The sequence below is a fragment of the Falco peregrinus genome, chromosome 4 (genome assembly GCF_023634155.1).
Source record: "Falco peregrinus isolate bFalPer1 chromosome 4, bFalPer1.pri, whole genome shotgun sequence".
NCBI classification, from domain to species: domain Eukaryota; kingdom Metazoa; phylum Chordata; class Aves; order Falconiformes; family Falconidae; genus Falco; species Falco peregrinus.
In genome coordinates, this window is record NC_073724.1 from 64,204,529 (window position 1) to 64,228,966 (window position 24,438).

Sequence of the window (24,438 nt, forward strand, 5' to 3'; positions counted from 1 at the left end):
CCCACTGAAGCTGCAGCAGGTAACAGGCAAAGAATGTAGGTGCTGCCTTCCAGCGCCCCCCCCCCCCCCCCCCCCCAACACCATCAGCTGGTCTAACAAGAGATGCTGGTTTTCCTTGTGGAAGTTGCCTCTCTAGTTTATAACCATCAGTTGTTTTCCTTTCAGCACGTCTAGCTTTTAATATCTAGTAATATTATACCAAGAAAACACATTAATACGTACATTAGCTCTTTAAACACTCCTTTTTGCCCCAGTGGAAAAGGGCCTGTGGACTAGCACGTTAACCTCCTCCATGGTACAACACACACTGCCCTCTCACAGGGAAGAGCAGGAACCTTGTTTCAAGAGCACACTGCTCCCTCCTTGACTACACGAGGCAGTATCCCTTCTCTTCCCCAGTGGAGTTTCTTCCTCACTGGCCTCTCAGACCTCCTTGTAGCTGGCTCACACACTTCTGAAAACCACTCCTTAAGAGACTGACCCACCTCCCTCTAAGCACCTGCTTGAGTAATTTCAGGAAATTTGTTCCTGACTCAAGCTAATCCTTCCTGGCTAGTCATCTTCCCTTTCCTTCCCAACTCACTATTATCCTTTAATTGTTGATTTGATCCTTCATGTCCCAAGTCCTCAGGGCTCCTTCCCCACTCCTCTGTGGGACTGGTTCAGCAGGAATCCCTGAGATGGTTAACACCTGGCCAGCCCCATGTCAGTTTATGAGGAAACCTCATTTCAAGTAGAAATTGAAGGCAGCAGTTTTGGCTTTACCCACACAACCAATACATGTTTCATCATTAATTTCAATGCTCTTATCACACACAGTTGGGTTAACTGAAGGCAACAATGATTACATTCCCCCAACCTGTACAAAAATACAAACCGTCTTTAAAGCAAATACTAGCAATGTACAAAGGAAACACTCAAGATGTTTTCACAGATCGTTTTACAACCTGTACTTGCAAGGTAAAGTACCTGCTACTGGCCAAATGTACAAAGAGGCCATCCAGCATATTAAAAAGAATAGTTTAAGCCATCATTTGGCTCAATTCACAACACATTCCAAGAACCCCATAAACAAAGACATGTGCAATGTTAACTTTCTCTTTTATGCTGACAGCTTTTTTCTCCTGCATAATGACCTTCCTGCACAGTGTGTGTTACCATAAAAAGAAACAGAGCCCAGTAAAATTAGAGGAACTGCTTAATATCAAAACGTTTTATCTGAGGAAGACACCACTGCCAGTGTAAATATAAAAAGCACAAGAATTAAAAACTATTTGTTTTGCTGTCTCTTCTTTAAGTTTAGGTTGTTCAAACAAACCTAGCTTGAGTTTTCAGTTACTCTGCACTAGACGGTCCTCCCAAAGGCTGAAACGGTACTCCAGAGAATGTGAACTTGGCTCCAATTTCAGACAATTTTCATCTTCTTTTTTTGACAAAGAGAAAATTATTTGAATGCTTTGTCTGTAGCCAAGAATTTGGATATGAAAGACACACCAGTAAACAAAGTCACCAAAATGGGCCACCACTACACAGACTCTAGTGCATGCTTGTTTTTTAAAAAAAATTCTCCAGCCCAAAGTACACACTTTTATTTCACAAGCAGAATGTTAATGTGAAATTTTAGTTAGAGATTATCTCTCTCATCTAAGTACAAAAGAAAAGCTACATGCCTTTTTGATAGATGGAGCCTAAGTTTGCTATTTCGTTCATACAAAGAAAAGTAAAGAGGAGGATAATACAGGAACCTCACTTAGTCGGCTTGGTCAAATCCTACACCAAACAGAATTACTTTTTTACAGTTTTATTTGAACTACTACGGGGAGCAAATAACCCCAATTCATAGCATTCATCTTTCTATCATCATTCCCAGAATGAGAACTGAAACTTTTAAAAAGTCATTGCTTTGTACCAAACTCACACTAGCTTCCACCATGGCAACTATCCCACAACACTCAGGCAAAGCTAATCATAGTTCCCTAGGTTTATTATCTTTTATATCAGGGAGGCGTTCAAAAGCATTATGGCTGCCTGGCAGCAGATACTGTCCTCACCCAAAAGGGTTTTTATTTTCTGCAAATAAAAATTCATTTCTAAATGAGGTTAAAATTCATTTCTGAAAATCAGAGAACACACCAGTCAAAAGCTCACACCAGCTCCGGCATGGAGCTTCTTGCTCCACAAAGTGGCATATACAAGAACTGAGCGATAGCTCGGCGATGCCAGGGAGACCTCACTGAACATGCCAGTAAAGTCTCCCTAAGCCAGGCAGAAACCCAAGGGAAGGAAATGAGAGTGATTATATACAGCTGAGCAAGCACAGTACAGAGACTCCTAAATCAGTGATACGGTGTTCGCTGCTGGTGTTCTGTGGCAAAAATGTTTACCATCTGTGTTACTCTCTCTTTGTTATGGACACTAATGGAGCATTCAAACATAAAAGCATGGGGGTGGGGAACAAAAACACGATTAAGCCAAAGTACTTTAAAATCACTTTTAGATGTATGTGTACATACATATATATAAGGAAATCCCAAAACTAAATGAAAAAATGGTTCGAAACCAAAACAGAGCAGTTTCAGGCTTAGCTCAGGAGAGCTGCACAGAGCTGGGTTACTCTGCCCTGAAGGTCTAGTTCTGAGCTATCAGGCACAGACAAATCTTTTAGGAACTGAGAAGCAGCTCTAGTCTGGACACAAGAGAGGAATGTACACTGCAATAGCTGCTAGGCCTTTCAGCCCCATCCTTACACTGAACATGCCTGTGACAGCGAGGTTCCTAGGAAGCAGCTGTGTTGGTACAAAGCTCTCTGGCAGGGGAACTTCTCTGCTGCTCATCTGCTACTGAGAAACCACAATGGCCTGAAGAGTATGACAGTCTGTAGTGAAGCTGAAAACTAACATACAACATCCAATTTGCCGTCTGTGCATAAAACCAAGCATCTCACTTGTGTTAGACATCTCACACTCTATACATTAATATAGGTGGAAATCACAGCCTCCAGCCTGACTTCCATTTCAGACTCTTTTTACTCTGCTTATCCAAATTTATGCAAGGGAAAGGAGTTCCAAGGACCTGGTATCTCCATGAGTTGTTGCTTCACTACATCTTCTCACAGGCCCTTCCTCCCTCACTACCCAGAATGACACTGCAGGGCACTGATGGTGACAGGAGTCCACCCTGCTTCCTTCAAGCCCAAGGAAGACAGCTTGGCTCAGACTCTCCTACTTCCACTCAACACAACTAGCTATCAGGGCACCTATTCTCCAACCCCAGCACATCCAAATTCTTTGGCAGCCAGTGCCCAGTTTCAGCAGACTTGTCAGTAATTTGAGGCTAAGTACTCAATTCAGCACATGCACACAGCGCAGCCTCACAGCAATGCAAGATCACCTGTCAGTGAGAATAATGCTTTTTCAGATTAGATGTTTCAGTTAAGTTGTTACATCTCTCATGCTGTTGATGCCAGTTCAAACATAATTCCAGCAGAGCAGGAGTGGACTTTATGAACCACAAACCACAAGCCAGGAAGAAGAAAATAAAAGGTGGAATAGCAGTTTGTTTTCTCTACAGCTGGAGGGGCCTCCCAGCAGTCTCACAATTGCTAAAAGTGGTTTTGGAACCAATTGATGCCACCTGCAACGTACCAAAACTGAAACACCACACTGGTTTGAAAAAATGCTTTGAGAGCTGGCACAAAGTTGGAGGAGCTTCCCCAGAAGAGACAGACACCTGAAAAGAATACAAACTGCATCATTCTCAGGCTCAGAATTCACCACTGCTAACGCACAGTCCCAGCAGACGAACCACTGCGGGTGGATCATTCAGTGATGTGCTTGTAAAAACTCCCTCCTGAATTCCAAGGAACTCATTACTTTTGGTTCCTATGCCTCTCAACAAGTGCTCTAGGATTAGAGGTAAAAGTAAAGGCAGAAGAGTAAAAGACACTGTTTGCCACAAGTAGAGCTTCTGGAGCACAGCAAATAACAATGTAGGGAAACCTGCATGGAAATGAGCCAGCTATCATAACCTTAGTAATAAAGGAAAGCTCCATAACTAAAATAGCCAGGAACAAACCACTGACCCTTCAGATCATGGAGGGAAAAAATCAAGACAGCTTTGATACCATTGTTCTACTACTTACCTGCTCAGTGAACCCTCATATTACTGAGGCATGCATCTAAGATTCTCAAAGTCTCATACTTTTTCTCCCTCTAATAATCTATTTACCATCTCAAAGAAAAGTGGTGAACTTACTCACATCTACAAAACCCATGCATTTACTTTTTAACATTTAACAGTAACACAGTTATGAAGTGTTTACTGGGCTGGTATGGGGGGTGGGGAAGTCCTCTGTTTCATATACAGATTCTGTTTGCTTGAAACTTTGTCTCTAATATTCTGTTCCCTGCACACCCTACAAATGTTTCTATTAAAAACTTTATTCCTTCAGGACAACAATGGCAGACTGCTTGAAAGTTCAATTCACCTCTGGCGATAATCTCTTCTTAACCTTCTCTACAGCTGGCATCATTGCCTTCTAGATGGGTTTTGACAGGTTAAGAGAGGCATCAACCCGCCAGAACTCTCTTGGTCTTCAAACCTCTAAACCACCACCAGTGCATTCTGCTACACACCTGTGTCTCCACCGCAAGCATCCAGCCTTTTTCGGATTAGAAATGGAGCTTCTGACCTCTCCTCAACTGGATACTTCTCAGTGCAGTCATACAAGCTCTGATAAAGAAGGATTATTCCCTTTTACACTCAGTATCACCACACACCTGGAATTGCTTGTACTGATCTTCTACATCTATATTACTTCTGTGTCGGTGCCCTGTAAAGCCTTCAGGGACACCCAAGACTTTGCAAAATCACTGAACACACTGTTGAGATGTGGAGTTTGTAGAGATATTAAAAAACCAACTGGACGCAGACCTGACCAGCCTGCTCTAATTCAACCTGCTTTGAAGGGGGTGGGGGGGGTGGGGGTTGGGGGCATTGCTTCCAACCTCAAATACTCTGAGTGTCTTCTCTGGCCTCTCCAAGAGTGCAAGCATGTTTGTACAGTTCTTCACATGCAAGATTGCATTTTTATTTGGCTATTTAAAATAAATTAGGAAACAGTAATGTTCTAGGGTTTCATCTTGTCTGTAGCGTGGTAAGAAATATTTTTAGGGTGGAAAAACTCACTGCCTCTCTTGCCTTTTGGGATGGTTCCTAACATCTCGAAAGTATCTTCTGCTTTTCAGGAAATTAGTACAGTTTGTGCCTCATAAAAGCCACCATTTGACGCCATAAGCAGGGATATTCCCCTTACATGTACATACTCTTTTTTTTCCTAAGTTAGCGTGTCAAAAACAGGCTGTGGGAGAGATGCCTTTCAGAATGTAGCTGTGATCTTCTTGATGCAGTGTCCAGATCTGGCTTAGGTACAGCAACCACATTGGGTTGTTCCGATTGCTGACTATTTGTTAAACGTTAACAGTGGGCTTGGAACTTACAAGGCTAAGGGAGGCTTCCCTGCAGCTCTTTTATAACTAAAAGATAAACCTAGGGATTAAAAAACAAAATAACACAAAACCCTCACAAAAAAACAAGGAACGCCCAAAGACTTGTAACAGAATACTAATGTAAGTATTTTAAAACTCAAACATCTTTGTTTTTCCTCATACGAAGACTGACATCAAAGAAAGCAGCGAGAGTTGGTTCTGAGGGCATGTAAGGAGAAATTGCCCTGGAGCAGGGAGGAGGAGGACATAGCAGTGGAAACACAGGACATCACCACAGCTTTCCCACCCACAGGGCTTTTCAGCCTCAATGGAATATTCCCATGCCACGCTCAGCGCTGCTGTGTCATATACGCTGAAGCACTCTGGCACAGGGGCAGTTTGTTTTCACTGTCCTTACAATAGTGAGGGCCTTTCCTTTTCATCTGCATTTCCCTGACCTCCCTTTTCTCCCTCCCTCCCCCCCAATCAAACAATTATCATCAGATGCAGGAAGAACCTTGTTGTGGTTCTGCTGCTCGTAACACAATTTGCTATGCAAATACTTCCTGTGCACCCTGCCAACATGGCACCTCTCCAAAACATAAGACTGGTGTTTGGGAGATGGTCACACAAGCATGATACTTCCTACTACGACTGCTCTGCCCTTCACCTTCCTTCGCCTTATGATGGGCAAGGGCTATAAATACCCAATGGCATGAATGAAATGAAGATGGAGGCTGCCTGTTTGTACCAGTACGAGTGTTTGTGGCAGCGTGCACTGCTGTCCTTCATATAAACAGGGATATACGAGACATTTGTTAAAATATCGTTAACGTAATTTTCAGCGTACTTTACATACAAGAGAATTTATGTGAAACTTAAGTTTCATAAAAAATGAAACAAACTGTTTCTGCACGGTAAATTTTCCTGTTATTTGCATAGAACCTCCAATGAACACTGGAAAACATTTGCAGAGCTTCAAAATATCAACTGAAGGCTAATACTAGCTTTTACAAGCAATGACTGAAGTGGGCCCAGATACTGTTAAGATACACAATAGGGACAAAGGAAAACCTTTTGTCTTACAAGAGTCGCTGGTGTTCCCTGTCTGTAATACTTATATGGTAACTCCAGTAGGTGTATGACTTGCTGATGCATAGCCATTTTTCTGTAGTTTATTCTTATCCTCATGCTTCTCCTAAATGCTACTTACAGAAAAACATGAAAGTTAGTGTCAGATTAATAGTAATACCTCTCTTCTCAACCCATGTATCTTTCTAGCAAAAAACCAAGTATACCTAAAAAAAAACATACAGAGGAAATGCACAAGAGAAGCAATTTGAGAGAAGACAGAGAAGATGAATATACCAGAAAAGTCAAAGAAAGGATGACTAGGAAGAAGAAATGAAAAATCAGGAAAAAAGCTTTAATGTTGCACACAACACAGTAATATAAGGCTTTGGTGATGAAGACAGGGGGACTGAACTTCAAGTATAACGCAATAAATTCTGTCAAGAGACAACACAGAAGCAGACCATTTTAAAGACAGCATGGTTGAACACTTATTCTGGAGTCCATGAAAGGCATCCAGGAAGACGAACTGAAACGAGTTTTGGTTGAGACACAAATGCACAGGCCAGGTTTTCTGTTGTGGGAACAAAAAAGTATGGAATGCAGGTAAAAGCCAACTGAGCGTGTGATGACAGCACTTGGAGCCCCACACTGGCTTCCTACCTGCTTCAAAGCACTGCGCAGTGTGTGAAGTTTGACCTCTGACATGGTCCGAGAGTTAGCCTTTCCCTCAATGATGGTCCTAGCAGCAGAAATACTTTAGCTCATAGACACCCAAAATGCAATAAAATAGAAAAGTCAAAAATTTAGAACTATTTCATCGGTTTGTGAATTTAATTACATATCCTACTGTTTACTCATCTTTTGTCACATATTCCAGTGCTTTAACAACAGGAAAACCAAATTCACTAAGGTAATTTACAGGAATCTCTTTATTTGAACTTAGGATATAACCCACAGTAATTATGAGCAGTGTGTGGCAATATTTTCACTATTTAGGACAGGAAGTGAAAAATACCAAACACATCTAAAATTGCATTAGGGATTTGTGCAGACAGAAGGTAATTACACAAAGTGGACTTTGGCCAAGACTCTCAGTACGTGAAGCAATCTCAGAACCTTGTGGAAATTACCATGGGATCTTTAATGACAAGTGGGCTAAATGTTTGTTTAAATCACCCTAAAGAAGATGCCTTCTCTAACAGCACATTGCCCCTTTGCTACACAGACTGACAGCACCATCATACTCCAAAATTAGATGGCATGTCCAACACTACAGCACACAAGTGGAAAACCAAGCAAACAAACAAACAAATACCCCAAAGCACAGTCATTTGAAAAACAGACCAGGAGCAGACATCTCAAGTGTTTCGCATACACGGAATTACTTGCTTCCCCCTCCAATTTATTTCAGATTAGTAAGAGATCCCTTATTTTAGGTCAGTGCTATGACAATGGAAGTATGCCAACATAACCTTCATTTTCTTAATTAGCATTTAACAAGAAGTTTGTCCTCTTCTAGAAATATTTCCTTCCATAAGGAAGAATAACCTTCAACAGAAGACAAAACTAAGCCAAGGAGAGGAGAAAAATGAAATTGAAGCTCCCAATATATTTACATGCCTTTAAAATTTATTTATTTACATACCCTTAGAATGTAAATATAATAGATCTGAGCAAAAAAATTACTTCATCTCCCAGAAGCAAGCACAGCACTGTATCTGTATTCATAACCACTCCGGGGAAAAGCAACCACAAAGAAAGTCCCTCTTTTACACACGCTTCTTACCATGGACCATGTGCTCATGTAACTCATTGTTTATCTAGTCTGGAAACAAAAATGCCATGAAAAAGCAATCACAAGGCAGATGGCTGGTTTCATTAATCTGACCCTATTTCTTCCAAGTAAATCTAGTCTACAATAGTGATGCCCCAAATAATCCACCATTCCTATAATACTTAGATTTGCATATTTAGGTTAGAAATGCCCAGCATCACTGGATTAAGATTTTCCCCGAGTAAAACAATGCTTTGTCATAAACTCTTACTCCAGAGACCATGCTGATCCTTAAACCAGACGTGTCCACATACTGAAACCCTGAGTGGAAGCACGCTCACAAAACATTCTTACCAGAGCTCACCTCTATAGTTGAAATGCTTTTGGAAGTTTCCTTTTGCTCTACTTAAACTCGACTGTAAAGACTGACAAACGCAAAGATAGCCGCCCCCATGATAACAGATGACAAGATGCAGCACAAGCTTCATCTCTTGCTAATTAAACGAATCAATTAAGACACTATTGTTGCAACTGTGTAACTGCTGTTCTATAGTGGCAATAACAACCCCACGGGGAGGTCTTTTACTACATTAAAATGCTGTCCTCCACAACTCCATTTGATATTATTAGAAACAGTTATTTGCGTCTTGCTGTCATATTAGTAGCAAAGGCAAATTATGGAAATATGCAGACCAGAATGGTCCCAGTATGAGATCAGGTTTGGTTTTCAGCCTCCAAGGGAACAATTGCTGAAATTCCAAAGTTCCCTAAAGTTCTTTAATGGAACTGATAAATCTATCAGCACAGCATCCATTTAGATTCTAGGTAAGGGTCACATATTTGCATACTTTCCTGCTAAGCTGATACAATTCAACTAGATAAATTATCATATTAAGTTTACCCTCCTGAGTTAAACTGATGGAGTTCAAAATTGTTTTCGATGGTTGTCATTAATCGCTGTTACATCCTAAATGCTCACTTTGAAATCTAATTGTGCTGGTGTACCAAGGGTCATATTAATAGTATTTTTAATGTTAAATCTTTGTAAAACATGTTTATTTTACTGATATTACCACTGAAGCCTATAAGACTAATGAGAAACGAAGTATATTTATTATCAATAAAAACTTCATTTAAAATTTACATTCAGAGACTTAAATTAGCTTTACTAACTTCATCATGATTTTGTTTCATTAAGATTCCTCGTTAAGCTTCAAAGCCATATAAATTAATACCTTCTAAACAGTTCTTGGGTATATGCCAAAGTTGCAGCCATCAAAAAGTTGTTTGAAAACATGGGCTACACATATGTTTATTACTTGGCAGTAGACATCATCCTCAGAAGAAAACACTAGATCTTCACTATGAGGTAACAGTCTTGATACAGTTAAAAAAAACCAAACAATACTTCTCTGGCCAAACAAAGCAACTAATAACTATTTCAGCATTGGTAAATCTCAGTCTACCAAAGGACATCACTTGAGTTACATCTGGGTAACCTGTCCACCTGTGTTCCAAGAAACAACAGGCTAACCAACCAAGTTCAGTCCTTGTCCTCAAAGCATTACTGAGCTCAGTAAGAAACTTATCAAATGAAGTATGGAAACTCAGAAATCCTTCTTTTTCCATTTGCTTATTTCCAAGGGATAATAGGCATAATTTATTATAAGCAAAGACTACTACATTACAGATAACACATGCACTACAGAATCCACCAACATTAAGGACATTCACGGGAATTCTGACCTACTTAAAATGTTAGCACACATTTTTTCTCTAGAAATTAAAACTTTAGTAGTAAACAGAAGACAAGGCCAAGATTAAAGTTAACATAAAAAGCAAAACATTAGAATCTAAATGTAATAGCCCATTTCCAGTCTGATTTTGTAAGGAAAACAAGGCTTGCAATCCAAATTTCTGCTTCTCAATCCTCATCCCCAACTCATTCCATCTAATTATCCCATTTGCACCCACATACACTATTTTAACATGCTGATCAACTTCAACCAAATTTGAAGAAAAGGTATTAAGTCCAACTACCTATAAGTATTGTAAGAAACCATAACTATGTTTCAACAAATCTTCTGAAGAGCACTGGCTGTGTTAAGGAAGCAAGAGACCTAAGTCTGTACTCCAGCTGAGGGAAATTTGGCAGCAGCCAGTTGGCCAGCCAGCATGTTCACAGTGGCCATCCAACAAGCACATACACACCTTCAGCTTCACCCTGACACCGCCATCTCTCACTCAAGCAGGTCTCAGATGAAGACTACAAGAAGTTCTGTGGGAACTTGTGGCACTTCTGGTTTCTTTTAAGTCACAGAAGGAAAATGCAGAAGAAACTCCAAGGAGTTTCTTATTTCTCTCCCCAAAGGAATCCTGAGCAAGATTTCCAAAATAATCTAAGTGATTTTAGGACATGACTTTTGGTAACACCGGTATTTCTGAATCTCTCAGGTGCTTTTGAGTTTGCCCCCAATGGGCAGCTTTGATATATTCACTATACTTTCTGCTTTAAAACATACAAATATATAACAGAATTGAAATGAGAATGGCATGTGTAGCTGTGTGACTACACCTGATCATTCACATCATGTCAAATGGAACAGTTTTCCCTGACAAGTCCTAATAATGGGCGTATCAATACTTTCACATGAAATCCTTGTGGCATGAATCTGCCACTTTCTGTGGAATACCACAGCAGTTGTAGCCAGTCTCAGGATTCTCACTGCCCATGTTCAAAAGGAATTTGCAGAAATTAGTGCTTCTAGAACCAAATGCACGTTTTTCCTAGAGACATCTTCAGCATTACTGAAATGCCACTGACAACAGCTCTACTACTAGAAGCACTGTGGTTCACAGCCCTTCCGAAAGTCCGTGAAAAGAAAAAAAATCTATACAACAGTAGAATTCCCTTTAGATCAGCAGGGACCCTAATCTTAAGGCTTGTGAAAAGGAAGAGTAAAAAAAAAACCATTTTAAAAAAGCCATTAGCTTGCAAAATAAACACCTACTGGACTGTATTTATTTTCTTGTGGTTAATACTCTACATATTCCAATAAACACAACCTTTGTAACCTCTGCAGGTTTCAACCCATGTTTGAAACTTCTGCATAAATCTTCAGTATCTAGTTTCAGAAGTGTCACATAGAGAAAGAAAAGCAGAAAGGAAGAAAACTTGTTACGAAGTGCAATGATTTTAAGGGTGAAAGAAGCAGGTCATTAAACATTTGTCATTGTGAGCTAAATCAGACTCATACAGTCAAAGCTTCCATCTTTACTGCTGTTTAATCGGTCTCTGCAAGAATGCAGGGAGAAAGAAAAAGGAGGAGGAAGCTGTCTGGAAGCTGACGAGGTTATATACAGACTGTAAAGTTCCAGGACTATTCGTAAGCCTCAGTAATGGGACAACAAGTTGAAAGTTTGCTGCTGAAGCAAAAGCAGACAAGTCATGGCAGGAGGGAACGGAAAGGGGAATCAGCAGTGAGAAGTAAAGTTAGTATACTGACCTGTAGCTCTTAGGATTACCTTAGGTACATAAATGATGAATATGCAGTAAGCCAGGAAGCAAAGATTTAGAGGAATGCTTCTACGTAAAGCTCTCAATTTCTGACCAGCTTGTCAGAAAAACATACGTAACTAATAACCTTGATGGCATATGAAACATCCTTTTGCCAACCTATCTGGAAGTAGCTAAAGAATAATTAAGAAGTCATTAATATTGAGTGATGACCACTGTACTAGAACATATGCCAACTATGCTAACAGGCATGGCCAGGGCTTGATTAGAGATTAGTTTTCCTAAACCCACCATTCTCAACCTGCAGACCTGGTTGAGGCAGTAGGTCTCCAAGCTATTTTAAATGGGTCTGCAAGAAGGCTGAAGAACAGTAAGAGTAGCATTAACAGGCTAATAGTAATTGTGAGAGAACAGCAGCCTCCTCAGCAAAACTTCAAAAGTTTTTTTGTAAATCACGGGTGACAAAATGCACTCCATCAGGGATGAATGAGACTGAAGCAACGGAAAAACCTCCAGTGAGAAGGCTGAACCAAGCAAATGGTGCTAGGAAACTCAGAAGCACCTAAAGATAGCTTGATTCTTAGGCCAGAGCAATTCCGCTCTCTTCCACATGGGTTCCTATATTGTGTTCACCACTGAGAAACACTGTCAAGTGATACACTGAGCAACATGACCAACATCTGTCACATATATATTCTTTCATCCTCCCCCAGAGGAAAGAAGCAACTGTTATTATCTCTGCTCTGATGTTAGAGAACAGAAGCTCAAAGAAATGGCACAAATGATGAGCAGAGGATAGTCCCCACTGCGGCTGGAGACTCTTCGCAGTCTGGGACTGTCTCTTTTGAGGGAAGTGTTCCACTGGGCCAGCAGAACATCGCTGTCAAGCATGGCCTGCAGCCCAAAGCTGACAATGACACTATGGACATGATGAAGCCAGGCCACTCACTATCCGAGCATACAGACATTTCTTTGTTTGAAATTTTACAGAGGCCATTAAACACAGCCTAGAATAAGTTTAATGCTTCCATAATAATCTGTAGTCCTCTATAGACTTGCAGCTTTCTTAGCATTAAAGGCTGCCTGCCCAGACATCTTTAATTGCTGAAGTCCAGCTGACAGAGGCATGAGTAACCAGCAAATGACTGGGGCCAGCAGTGGGTCAGCGAAAAACTTTCCTCTCACATAAAAGAGCAGAAGGTGGAACAAAGAGACAAGAGACACGAGAGAAACTGGAGGTGAACTAGAAAGAGAGGAGTAAAGGGTGGACTTTGGTCCTCTGAAAAGACTACTCAAACATACAGGCTCCTGAACTGCAGAGGCTGAAGCAGCAGCTCCAAGTCTAGATCTTACTATTTGTATGTAAATCTAAATCTGTACGTTTTTATTTCATACAGATCTTTAGGTTGAGAGAACAAGTCCTGTGAGGAGCATCTGAGGGAAGTGGGGTTGTTGAGCCTGGAGAAAGGGAGGCTCAGAGCAGACCTTATCGCTCTCTACAACTACCTGTTGTAAGATGGGGGTCTGTCTCTTCTCCCAGGTAGCAAGTGACAGGACAGACAAGAGGAAACAGCCTCAAGTTGCACCAGGGGAGGTTTAGACTGGGTATGAGGAAACATTTCTTTCCCTGAAAGACTTATCAAGTGCTGGAACAGGCTGCCCAGGGAGCTGAGTCCCCATCCCTGGAGGTATTTAAGAGACATGCAGACGTGGCACTTAGGGACACAGTTTAGTGGTGGACTTGGCAATGCTGGGTTAAGGGTTGGACTCAATGATCTTAAATGTCTTTTCCAACACAGAATTGTTTATGTTTGTTGCAAATCTACTTCTGTGAGCTACCTACACACATGAGACAACCCATAAAGGACTGCCTGTCTCCTTGCCTCCTGGCACTCTTGGTTTTGGACATTAATTTGAAGGATGTGCTATCTTGTTTCCTTTTTCTTTGTACAATATACAGCCCAGTAAGATTGTGCCTTGGTGTTACAGTAATGCTGTTAATAAATACACTTTGAATAATTCTAGTGTAAAGTGGCAAAATAGCAGGACTCCATCAGCACATTATATCTAGTCATGTTCATCAAAGAGGAAAAATTAGTAAAAACTCATGTAAAATCTCAATTAATGCCATGATCTATAATCTGTTCTGAAATAATCAGGACCCAAAATGTTATTCCAAGAAAATTAAACTAAATCAGTGTAGCTTCCTATTCAACAACTATTTCTTACTGCTAGAAGTTGGTTGCTCCTCAAGCAGAAACATCCTTGTACATCCTCCAATAGCATGAGTCCTGTATCAGATCTAAGACTCATAACTCTCTAAAAAAAAAAATAATGCAGAAAACAAGCTATCCAATGCCACTAGAATTCAAAGAAAAATGCTCAAGTAGCAAATAATTTCTACTCATGATCACAAACAAACAAAAATATGATTACAGATTCACACAGACCCCCCAAATGATGCTAACAGTGTTCACCCAAAGCTATGATTTCACTGGGGAAAGCAACACGAATTTTCCTGTTCTCCTCTAAAATAACAGAAATATGCTGCTACACAGAAGCATTTGTCCTACTGTCTACACGTTTACCATCTGTTATGCAGCAGAATTCATATCAAACTGTTGTCTTTCTGCTGTAATGTAGTTTTCTCTGTCCTTCACCTAGCTAACTGGGACAGCAAGGATGTTTCTGATAGAGAAGCATACCTTTCAGTTCTCCTCGGTGTCATCTGGCTTCCTGAAACAGGGGCTTGTGATCTATCAAAAACCAGCAGCAGAATTGTTTCTACCATCCAATGTCAAAAAATCCAGTATCTTTTATTGAAGCTGATGCCTTCCTGACAAGCCAGGGAGCTGTGCGCTCCCGATCGGCTGGTTCTAAAAATATGTGCTGGTGGAGAGGTCAGCAGTGCCTACATGCAGTAGCACTGCCCTGCCTGCCACCACTGAAGTGACAGCAACTTTTGCCCCTGTCCAAAGTAACAGAGAATGCTCAAAGCTATCCCTAACATTTTCTACTATGAAAAAAAGAGCAAAGCAATAACTTCACAAGCTGATTATTACACTCATAACAATACATTATAATAATAATGAGCAATCAAGAGCTTCTTGCTGCTAAATATTCCTTTTGAACACTTACTATTTTGACCACACTTCTGTGTTAGCAAAGGTTTAGTAAGAGATACGCAACGGTGAACCCAACATACGTTTCTAAGAATTCCATTAAGATTATGTTCTTTTCTTTGAACATTTACATTTGTGAACATGTACACATACGCACACAGGTACACACATACAGACTCTGTATCTACACGTGTAGGCAATTTGTAGGGGGCATTATTGTAAAGAAAACCCATCCTTCCCCCGCCCCCCCGCCCCCCATTATCCAGGCTGAGTGTATTAAACTGAAATCAGAAGAGTACAAGGATGTTAAAGGAGCGAACACCAAATTAAGTAAAGGGACTTAGGGGAAAGGAGGGGACAGTAGGCTAGAGGAACTGATAGGAGCACAGGTACAGGCTCTGGCTTGGATTCTGCGAACAAACTGGTATCAGAGCAAACCCTGGGAAGCAGACTTCATTACTGCTTCTCTACCCTGCTCACTGAAATGCTCTCTCTGGGTTTCGTCAGCAAGACATGTGCATAATTTATATTAAATAAAAAATCATGGGCAGAGTACTACAGTCTTTTCTGTTTAGTCCTCTTGAGAATTTCAGTTGCAATCACATACCTGATTTCCCAAAGTAACTAAGATCCAATAAATACACATAAGGTACTTAGTAAAAGTTTCTTCATCAATTTTTTAAAGCTAAAAGCACATCAATACTGTACACTCTGTTGCGTTGCACAAGGCCCAGCACAAGAGTTCTAGTATGAGTGAGACTCCAGAGCACTTCTAACATATGAACATGAAATGTCTTCTCATCTAACCTAAAAACAAATTAAATTTTTAATGTCACCAAATACACAATCACAATTTTCTCTGCTACAGCACCCACTTACAGATCAATTAAAATCTTCTCAGTATTATCAAGTTGTATTTCTGTTAGCATCTTATCTACTTGGAGTAATTATTTTCTTCTCACACAGTCTATAAGATCAGTCAGCTAGCAGTAATCTCGCATATGCAGGATGCAACTCCAGAGCTGAAGCATTGTTACAATTCCAATAGTGTAGAACACAACTTTCATGTTATGTCTTATTTGTAACTGCCACTCTGCTTGACACTGATTAAGACAAATAAAGGTATATGCGCATATAGATATGTATTTATAGAAACAAAAAATCTTAGGGGCACTTTTCATCTCTGAAAAACAACATGCAAGTCTACAGGTATTCTTGTTCACTGTTACCATGTTATAACCTTGCAAAAATGGCTTCCTAGCACTTGTAGACAAACTAATCACAAGTAGAATAAAAGCATTATCATATGCAATCTTAATCTAGCTTTGTTCAACACATACAGTGCACAGAGATGTTATGACTAAATTCTGAAGGGAATGTTTCATTCCTAGGCTTTTCACTGTTAATGTCACTACAGGGAAGCCTGTTGGCAGCAACCAGAACAACTTACTTTAAAGGATACTGCAATTTTATTTCATTTTCACAACTATTTTTAGGTGCATAAGGAACACGGAAAAATTCAATGATTGCATTTTAATCATGCAAATCATGGAACTGGAAGCTGTGTCCATCACATATGTTTATAAGCATCCATCACCTAACACAAAACTTTGGGTTCCATATTATACGTGACTGCTCCAGATAATAGCAGGTGAAAAAAAAAATCTGTTTTATTGAGTAAATTCTGTCTAATGGTATAAAATCTGATTAGGATTTTAGGCATACTTCAGCAAAAAAAATCTGGGAGAAAAACAGAGTTACCACATTTCGTTAGAATGAGAAAAGGACAGAAGACTTTCCATTACTAAATAGTTTTTTCCTAAGACCAACCCATCTGTGGGATGTGAGGACACATGGTATGGTGAAGCAACAGAGATGAGAAGGTTGAGGGGGTGGGGAAGAGTGGGTTTGATTCTGATGTGGATCAAACCTGAGTATGTTGCAATAAGCTTACAAGGCTACACTCAGTTACTCTTAAATCCCTTGTAAATGAAACAAAAGCAAACTTGACTCAATTGAAATGTGGAATGCAGGTACTGTGCACCATGCCTTGGAAGTCAGCTTCAGAAATTTGCCCAAATCCACCTGTTAAGCTCAGAATATTTACACAGAATGTGAACCTTCACATATACAAGCATAAATGTACTGCCGGCGTAATTTACCTATTTTCTGTTTACATTATATTCTTCTACCAACATAACTCTTGACAATAGTTATACATACTTACCACTGTGCCTAGAAACTGAATGCTTGTATCTCCAGAGGCATTCCGAGAAAGCCGCTGAAAAAAAAAACCAGATGTAAAACAGATTAGAAGCTTCTCCAGAATTTGAAACCATTCCATTTTCTGTGTCACAACACTGTAAAATAATCAAAACTAATTGAGTACACAAATCTATACATGAAACAGAATAAAACCATTTCCTTCAACAGTTTCCGTACTAGAAAGCTAATTCATGCTTCAGCACATATTTTGGTTCTGTTTCAGTGAATAAAATTTATTTTTGAAGAACAATGAAAACAAGTATGTCCAAGTACAACACGGAACAACCTTGGGCTTGCAGAAAGATGAATGTCATGAATAATGAGACTTCTGCCATCTCTAAATGTCTATGATTCTGCATTCCTGTTACTCTCATTTAGTATTATCTTCATTCTCTCCTAATGAGACACATTTTAATCTCTTTTTAAAATGCAAACCTCCAGTGATGCTACTTTGAAAACAGAGGGAAAAAATGACCTTATGAAATGTCTGGTCACCTACTGTGGTTCAGGAGTTGATTGAAGTTATTAAACAGTCTTCAAATATTACCTTGTCAGTAAGCCACAATACAATGCAAAAGAAAATATATTATTGATGTAACACAGTATTATCCATAACCTAAATATGCAAAATGCATAAAGTATTCTTTTTTCACACTGAAGGAGGCAGCGATACACAAGAAGAGGTTTTTCTTCCTTTTTTTTTTTCCTGCTGTTAAATTGTAGTACATACAGACCCAAAATCAGGGCTCTACTCACAGGACGCAGCATACTTACACAATGCCAGGTGTACATATGAGCACAGAAGCACAGACTTGAGGTGTTTATCAATTGCAAAGAGCTGTGAAGAGATCTTCAGCATTTTTAAAGACAACGAATCCTAGGAACAGGGCTGCAAATCATCTTGAGAGATCTTCTAGTCTAGTACCCTTGGCAGAATCAACACACACCTGTGTCACTCCCAAACAACGTGTATCTAACCCAATTTTTAAAATCTTTCAAATGCAGAGATTTCACAGTCTCCCTAAGCAATTCACCCCAGTGTTCAGCATCCTTATCATTTGGAAGTTTTTTTCCTAATATCTGACTAAAACAACCCTTACTGCAACTGCGGCACATTAATTCTCCTCTTTTTCCATCACAGACAGGAAACACCGATTACTCCTTTTCTTTTTAAAGCTACCTGCAGGTATGTGAAAAGCCATTATCACAGTTCCCTTTAGTCATCTTCTCTAGACTAAGTGAAAAAGTGCTACACAACAATAGCTAGCTATCCCCCAAAACAATTTTAATAGCAATAAATTAAATCCTGGTCTTTTTTCAATAACGGTGCATGTTCCTCTGCTACACTTTATGAAGTAATAATTACTACAGCCCAAACATGCTTATTTTTTGACTTAACAGGTCACACACTGACACTGCAATCTGTACAATCATATGAAAACAAAGGATGATGTGCCAAAGCCTGACATATTTCAACAATAATGATTAATGAAATGGAAAATAAGGGAAAAAAAATTCATACAAAACCTGACGTTTACTTTTATAAAGGAAACAGGAATATACACTTTTCCCACAGTCTAGGATAAACACAATCAGGTTTTGGAAAACCACAAAGAAGAACAAAGTACCGGCTGCCTACAATGAATGAACCACATGCCAAAACAAACAAGTCCCAACCACTTGATAAGCTGTCAGAAAATGGCAAGCCGAAAAAAATTAAAGGATTTAATTTCTTTTTTTCCTGGAATGCCCTCCACCCTCGTTAGAGTTCTGTCACTTATTGTGCTACCCTTTTGTCCGCTTTCAAGGGTCACTAGAGACCTTTTCATGTCCTAATAAAAATTCCATTTTTTTGGCTAATCTTCCCGTCACACAGAAAAACACAACTTAAAAAACAAAACAACAACAACAAAAAAAAAGAAGACGAAGAAGAAGAAGAAAATAGAGCCCTTTTGTCATTTTCTTTAAAGGCTTTCAAAGTAAAGCCAGGTATCTTGACAACTTGACTTATTTTTCACAACTGAAAACAAAATCATTAAAGTATTTCCTCACACACAGTCTCTTTACTCACAACTAAATAAGACGGCATAGCAATAACCAAGCCCTTTCAAAAATAATTTAATAACCAATTTAATAAAGCCCAATATATCTATATGTGTGTATATCAAGAAGACAGCTTCTAAAGCCATAGTCTCAAGCCAAGACAAAGATAGAAGCAGCCTTTTTCCTGTTCTGACGCTGTTGAAGTACACTGGTACCACAGTATAGTAAATCCTCACTGTTACTGTTTGCTGTGTCCAAAATACAAAGCATTACATTCAGTTGTTCATAGCATTAAGAATCAGTATAAGCACTAAAATCAATCTCTTGAATTAACAGTCAGTAAGGGTCGGGGGTGTGGGAATAATAACGGGGAAGGTGAGGAAAACAGTTAACAAATAGAAAATAAATTTCCCTTCTAGGTATATTTAAAAAAAAAAAAAAAAAAAAACAACCAAGAAAGAAAGGTAGAGAAATTCTCCAAGTCACAAAACATATGTTACATCAAGACCAAAAAGAGAACTGCCAGGCTTTTGAGAACCATGTTACAAAAGAATCAGTACATTATCATAATTAATGTTTCAAATTACAGTTGTAAATAAATTTCAGCTGTTAGATGTGATTAGATTTTTTGAAGCATATTGAAAGGAGTTATTTCTGTTCCACTGGTGGGCTTGTGTTTCTGGGATTTGTAAATGTAATTGATGTTTTCAAGAAAATGAAAGGACATGGTTAACAATTATTCTTTTATTTTCCACCTCTTTAGAAAAAGGACCAGTCTCCAGTTTCTCTTGTAAAGTTAGATATTTACATATTCTATACCTCATAATAGATGGTTTCATATTGCATGTGATAGCAGGAAAATAATCAAATATAGAGGTAACAAAAGAGAATAGCTAATTATATGCAGTCATTGTTGTCCTAATAAATTGCAAATTATTTACTAGGAGGTTTACACCAAAAAGCAAGGGAAGTCTACCATTTAAACAAAGACAAAACATCACTGTATGTTTACCTGCCAGAACAGTAAAATTACATTGTTGGCATCAATTATGTCATCTTAGATATAACCGATGCTCTTCTGGTTGATTCAACTGACACAGCTTCAGAGTAACTTAATTAGTGTAATATTAGTTAAAAGTATAATTTTTTTCCTTATGAGAAAGTAACAAGCTAAATCAATTTGGGGGGAAAAATATCACAACTTAAAAAATCCATCTGCAGTCTCAAAGCTGTCAAATGGGTGTGAGTGTTACATAAATATTATATGTATTTTTACACACACAGGTTACAGTATGCTATACTGCATATGCTATGTATATACAAACAAAATGCTTATGCACACATATAAAAATAGACGTGTATACAATCATACAAAATGCGTTCGGTTTTCCTCCTCTATCTTAAGCACATGCTATACCACAGTCATTTCACAAATAACTGTTTTAATCTGCAAATCCCAGTAAATTACCAGAGGTTAGTGTGATATGACTTTAAATTCTTCTGCTTTGCCATAGAAAATTATTTCCACTTAGTTGAGTATCAAAGATCTATTCATCGTAAGATGCAGTAGGGTTACAATCAGCTTTGCATTAAGCTTGCAGTGGATGAGCACTTGCAGATAAAAACGATAACAACCCTTACATGAACAAGGATAAAGCAGCTCAGCCAAACATAAAATATATATTACTGAAAGAGATTCTAAACCAACATTATTAGACAACAACAAGATCTCAGAGTATTTTCCACAAATCTTCTGGTATCTTGGGCTCCCCAAGCTACTGGAGGGGAGCAGCTGCAGGGAGGGAGTGACACCAAAACAAAGAGACTCCAACAGACCAAAAGCAATTTTTTTGCTTTGCTTACAAATAAAAAAGGTAATGTGTCAAGTCAAAATGAATACAAACTGGCAAAGGAAATCATATTTATCTTCAACTACTACATAACGCCTTTATTTGTTGAAAGTAAAGCTGGAGACCATTTGTTACAGAAAATGTACAGGTTGTCACTTGGCAAATGTTTTTTGCAACTTTTTCAAGCCATGGCATGACTGCATTAACAGTCAGACAACAAGTATCAGACTATACAGAACAACAAAACAAACAAAAAAAAAAAGGTCAGAAAACCTATACAGACAAAATTTTGAGTGAAACACTGCAGTTTCCCAGCATGGTGCTGTTTTTCAGAATGCAGTTCTTGCAACTCCTATAGCTTCATTTCAACTGGTCGCTACCAGAAATTCTAAACATCTTATGCCACAAACTTCAAACAGAGAACACTATCCACTTTGGGGCCAATATTTATAAATTCCTGAAAATCCAACCTAGCAAAATACAGGCCAGAATCATCCCCAGACAGATCTAATTAAAAAACAAATTACTCTTACGATAGGGGAAGTCAGGGGAAAAGACCACAGTGACTTAACTTGTAAAGGTATAGCCGATTCATCTGCTAGTACCTCATCTGTAAGATTTTGTGTACGTGAAGTAGGTTGGACATCTGGAAAGTTCCATCACCCACCCATGTCACTTCCATCTTTGGAGTCCCATGGTTGGGTCAGAGAGGAGAAGAAAACTGCAGAAGTAGCTGTGAAACCATGAAGTCATCTTCTTGTCAAAATATGAGGATTGGTTTGGCTTTATCAGTCTCCTTTTCCTTCTCCTCCTAGAACCTTTGCAGAAAGCAGAACTTCATTTCAGCCCTCCCTCTCCACTATGCAAAAACCCAGACTAGGGACGTAATCCCAGACTCGCAATGTGATCGAGCTTTCTCACATATCAGAGACTGTCTGCACCACACTATATTGTCAGACTGCTGCTGCCTCACAAGCCTTTCCACTTAGGGGTTCACTCTGCTTTTGTCACAGTTTAGCATTCTCCACTGGTGGTGCCATCGTTTCCTCTCCTTAGCGCAATAAACTACAGATGGAAACTCAGTCCGATTTTGTATGGTGCTCTACCCTTAGCCATTGTAAGTTTTAGATCATGCTTTATAGTAAATGAAGCCTCAGTTCGCTGTTCTTCCTCATATCTACATTTTCCAGGTTCTTAGGTTTCCAGGTCCAAGGACAGCAATCCACCCAGCGGCAAAGGAGATGATCAAGCCCTGCTGTGTATGAAGCATTTTGACATGTGAAAGATGTCCAAGCCTGATGTAAATGGCACTGCACGAAGCAGTCTTTCCCTTTAAAAGGAATGCTGCCAGGATGCTGAGGAACCGGCCTCCCGAGCACCTGTTGCAAGCTGCATCAGTCCCTTTCCAGGGACTAAATGGTATCCATTCCCAAACAGTACAAATACAGATGTTAAACACAGTGTGAATGGCTTACAGGGCATCAATCCACACAGATAATGGTGCAGGTGCAGTTTCTAAGGGGCTGAGGCACCACATTATTACTTTTAAAAGAACCATTCTCTTAATGCCCGGGATTCAATTTCAGTAGATGGCTTAGGAATTTCTGCTCTCCCAATAACAGAATAATGGAAACACAGATCCTTCCCAATATTTCTTTAGGTGATACCCAAAGTTAATGTCACTTGTTGCTTCTTTTTGCCAAGCTTTAGACATGCAAACATTTAATATTAATACTACTGCAGTATTGCTATTACATATACATAGAGCACCTTCCAAGCATGTCCATGTGCTCCTTTAACCCTCTGAGGCAGGTAGCTGTTACAAAGCCGTGTATGAGAAGCTTTAAAACAAACAAACAAAACAAAAACACCACCCAAAAAACCAACCCACAGGAAAGACTGTTTATTTGGTGTTGGTAAAGAATGAATCTAAAGGACGTTTACTTCAGCCCAACATTTCCAGCTATTTACAATTACTTACAATAATAAAGAATTTAGATCTCCCTGTGAACTTCTAAATTTTGGCTGTTCTTATATTAAAATCACAAAATTACTAAAACTTTTAGAAAATTCACCCTTGTTTTGACATACCGTAATACATTTTGCTCTTACAGGGGGACAGTGTGCAGGCAATACACTGCCATGTGATTCCAGATCTGGTAACGTTTGTGACTGCCCTGAGACAGAGCCTTTGCAGGATCCACAGCCCTTTCTCGCTCTTTGATGCCCCTCCTCTTCCTTCCTCTTTGCTCTCTGAATGAGTTACCGCGTTCAAGAGAACTATTCCTTGTCTTTCAAGGCTTAGATATCATAAAACTACCATGTCTGTCAACAACTGAATACAATGCTTTGGTCTTTGGACACATACAGAACCCTTATAGTTATTCATCCTGAATATTGTCTGTCATTAAAATTTATAGCCCCTTTGGAAAAAAATATGGCATGAGATACTGTGACAACTAACATTATTTGATTAACCCCTTGAACAACGCAGGATATAACTAATCCCATAAGGTTAAAGAAAGGGAGAAGTTTGTCATTTGTAGATAGAGCTTTATTGTGGAAGACCTCTCTGAAAAGTAGACAATAAATTCCAGAGGGGTTGATTTGGCATAGCAGCTGATCACTCATTTCCTTCCTGGATGAAAAAAAAAATATTTCATTTTCATGAAAGAATTGACAGGGGTGGTAGTATGTGCTTTCTGCTTCTGCTGCTTAATTAAGGAAGAAAAAAAAAAAAAAAGCAGTGCTCTGTAATTTTATGATCTTTTATTTCCTTTAATTTTCCCCTTCCCTTCACACATTCTCCATTTGAACCATGGACAACGGTGTGGAGTCAGCCTTCAATTAAAATGATTTCGCACACATCTGCAGACTGCCCACGAGATTCAGGTACTTCTTATTTAAAGTAGACATTAATAGAAATACTCTGGTATGACAGTAAAGGATAGCCAATAATTTTGAAGGTTTCATGACTCAGGGACTGGCCATACTGCTGTTGTATAGGCTACAAGTATATTCAGGGTTCATTTTAAAAAGCAGTAAGTTTAACAATTTTGGCAAACACCCATGATGGTGAATCCATGAAAGTAGTATTTGTTTTAATATGCATCATTGGCAATTACAGCAAGCAGCACCAAAAGGGCCAGTTTTTACACAGCTTCCCTCTCCCTACAACTTTGGGAAATAAAGGAAGTCGCAGTCCTACCTTAAGTCACCCATGATCAAACGATGAAACCTAAGTGGTACAATTACTAGTTTTCTTGTACAGGAACTTTCACAAACTCAACAAGTTGAATTATCTAAT

General features: G+C 39.2%; 1 protein-coding gene across 1 annotated transcript in view; it reads right to left on the reverse strand.

The window, feature by feature from the left end:
• The window catches only part of PCCA (propionyl-CoA carboxylase subunit alpha), a 292,537-nt gene that overhangs the window by 42,401 nt on the left and 225,698 nt on the right, over positions 1–24,438 (reverse strand). Inside the window, exon 21 of the mRNA XM_055802742.1 lies at positions 17,201–17,254. Coding sequence (XP_055658717.1) covers positions 17,201–17,254 — 54 coding nt within the window. The remainder of the gene's footprint in view (positions 1–17,200; positions 17,255–24,438) is intronic.